Raw genomic sequence first — 2,581 nt, 5'->3', positions numbered from 1 at the left:
ACTATATAAGGGCAAGCAGGGACCCCCTCCAACCAGATCAACACCTAAGGCAATACAAACCACTACACAGGATGTAGGGTATTACGCTCTCGGCAGCCCGAACCTGTCTAAACTTTGTGTTCCTTGCACCTTCGAGTTTCTGTTCTCGGTGACATCCTACCTACAACTCACCACCTCGGGGGTATCCCTCGGTGGGCTGGACAGTAAAACACCGACATCCACAGCTCGGTTAAGGTCAAAGGCTTTGACCCTTGGGGCGCCATAGTCTAGGTCACAGGGAAGCATCGTATGTTAGGAAGAATAGGGTGAACCCCGTGGACCGATTAGGAGTTGTCCTTAGGCTCCAGAGGATGGCTGGGAGCTCCTAGACCCACCGCCCGGCAAACTTATTGAGCTGGTCGAAGATATGAGGCTTGAGTCCTTGGAGGACCATGCCATTCACCCTCTCCACCTGCCTATTGGTGCGAGGGTGTCCGATCCCATATCCATCGACGAACCCCAAGAACTTCTTGCCTGTGAAGTTGGTCCCGTTATTTGTGATGATGGTGTTTGGCACACCAAATCGGTAGACGATGCCCAGGAAGAACTTGACGGCCTCTTGGGAGTTGGTTTTGGTGATGGTTTTCGCCTCAATCCACTTGGTGAACTTGTCCACCATGATGGGCAGGTGAGTGAAACCACTAGGGGCCTTCCTGAGAGGCCTGACCATATCGAGACCCCAGACCGCGAACGGCCAGGTGAGGGGGATGTGTTGGTGTTTTACCGCCACGCCCCACCACGCCCACCGAGAAATACCCTGGAGGTGGTGAGTTTGTAGGTAGGGTGTCGCCGAGATCAGAAACTCGAAGGTGCAAGGAACAAGAAGTTTAGGCAGGTTCAGGCCGCCAAGAGCATAATGCCCTATGTCCTGTGTGGTGTGTATTGCCTTAGGTGGTGATCAGGTGATCTCCTGCATGAGGCACGAGTTGTCCCTCATGCTCCTGTTCGAGGAGGGTCCCTATCCGCCCTTATCTAGTTTGGGGGGACAGGGTTACATGGAAATCCTAGCCAAATACGAGCTTAAGAGTCCTACCCAAATACTTCTTGGGTAGTTTCCTATAGTTTCCAACTAGTTCTACTACTGCTCAAGTAGTTCTACTACAGTATGAGTAGTTACAGCTGGTGTAGGGCGTGGACCATGTCCCACCCCTTATCCTGTAAGATGTACGCCATATGCACAGTCCCGTGGGCCTAGGTCTAATAGGATGGTCTAAAGCGCCTGCGCTAGCAAGTGGGTTTGCCGAGTATAGAACTGACACCCCTTGCACGTGCGGTCAACCTCCTCCGCATCTCACAGTGCTATCGGCTAGTAGAAACCTTGGCGGAAGGCCTTGTCGACCAGCGACCGCGGGGCCGCATGGTGTCCACAGATGCTAGCATGGATCTTCAAGAGGAGCTCCTTGCCTTGATAGGTCGGGATGCATTACATCAGCATTCCCACCACCGATGGGCTGCGCTTGAAAAGCTCACCGTTGACGGTGAAGTACGTCTTGGCGCTTCGGGCAATCCTTCGTGCCTCGGTTTGGTTAGCTGGGAGGATCTCATCAAGGAGGTAGGCCAGCAGGGGGGCCCTCCAGTCGGAGTCAGTTGTCGCTGTAGTGGTCGCTGAGGTTGCGGCCTCCACCGCGAGGCAGTTCGGGGCTCCGAGCCCTTGGTCGGGAGCGACCAGAGTGGGGCCCCTAGGTACCGAGTCGGACGACCCCTGAGGCGGATCTAGCTTAACGCGGATTGAGGGTGCGTGGAGGTCATTTACAAAGACCCCGTCAGGAGCGGGATCCCGCTGGGCCACCATCTTGGCGAGCGCATCAGCGTTATTATTGTCCCTCTAGGGGACGTGATGCAGCTTGATTCCTCGGAACTTGTCCTCCAACTTACACACCTCCTGGCAGTATGAGTCCATGAGGGAGCTTTCGCAGTTGAATTCCTTCATGTCCTGGTCTACCACCAGCTTGGAGTCACCGTAGGCGTAGAGTCGGGTCGCTCCGAGCTCAATGGCCATGCGAAGGCCGTTGACGAGGCCCTCGTATTTAGCGATGTTGTTTGAGACTAGGAAGTGGAGCCGGATCGCGTAGCGGAGCTTGTTCCCCTCAAGTGAAATTAGCACTACGCCAGCCCCTTTGCCGGGTCCCATGACTGACCCGTCGAAGTACAGCGTCCAGTATTCGTGGGTGATGTCCAGAGTCGAGGTTTGGCCCTTCATCCACTCAGCCACGAAGTCGAGCGCGGGGGGCGTACTTGATGGCGTCGCGGGGGGCGTACTTGATGTCGTAGCCCATGAGCTCGAGCACCCATTTGGAGATCCGTCCTGTAGCATCACGGCTGTGGATAACCTCCCCGAGCGGGAATGAGGTGATGATGGTGACCTCGATGTTAGTGAAATATTGCTGAAACTTCTTAGTTGCCATAACCATGGCGTATAAGAGCTTCTGCACCTATGGGTAGCGAGCCTTGGCCTCGGTGAGTACCTCACTGACAAAGTACACAAACGTTGGACGTTCAGCGCACGGCCTGGCTCCTCCCTTTCGACCACAAGAGCGGCGCA

General features: G+C 55.2%; 1 protein-coding gene across 1 annotated transcript; it reads right to left on the bottom strand.

Annotated features, from left to right (window-relative positions):
• Nucleotides 1-364: 364 nt before the first annotated feature.
• Nucleotides 365-709, bottom strand: LOC112892657. The gene has a single exon (XM_025959791.1). The coding sequence runs from the start codon at nt 707-709 to the stop codon at nt 365-367; it is 345 nt and encodes a 114-aa protein (XP_025815576.1).
• Between the last annotated feature and the right edge of the window lie 1,872 nt (nt 710-2,581).

The sequence above is a fragment of the Panicum hallii genome, chromosome 5 (genome assembly GCF_002211085.1).
Source record: "Panicum hallii strain FIL2 chromosome 5, PHallii_v3.1, whole genome shotgun sequence".
Lineage (NCBI taxonomy): Eukaryota > Viridiplantae > Streptophyta > Magnoliopsida > Poales > Poaceae > Panicum > Panicum hallii.
The sequence above is the reverse complement of the archived record's forward strand: the minus strand, read 5'-3'. Positions and strand labels throughout refer to the sequence as shown.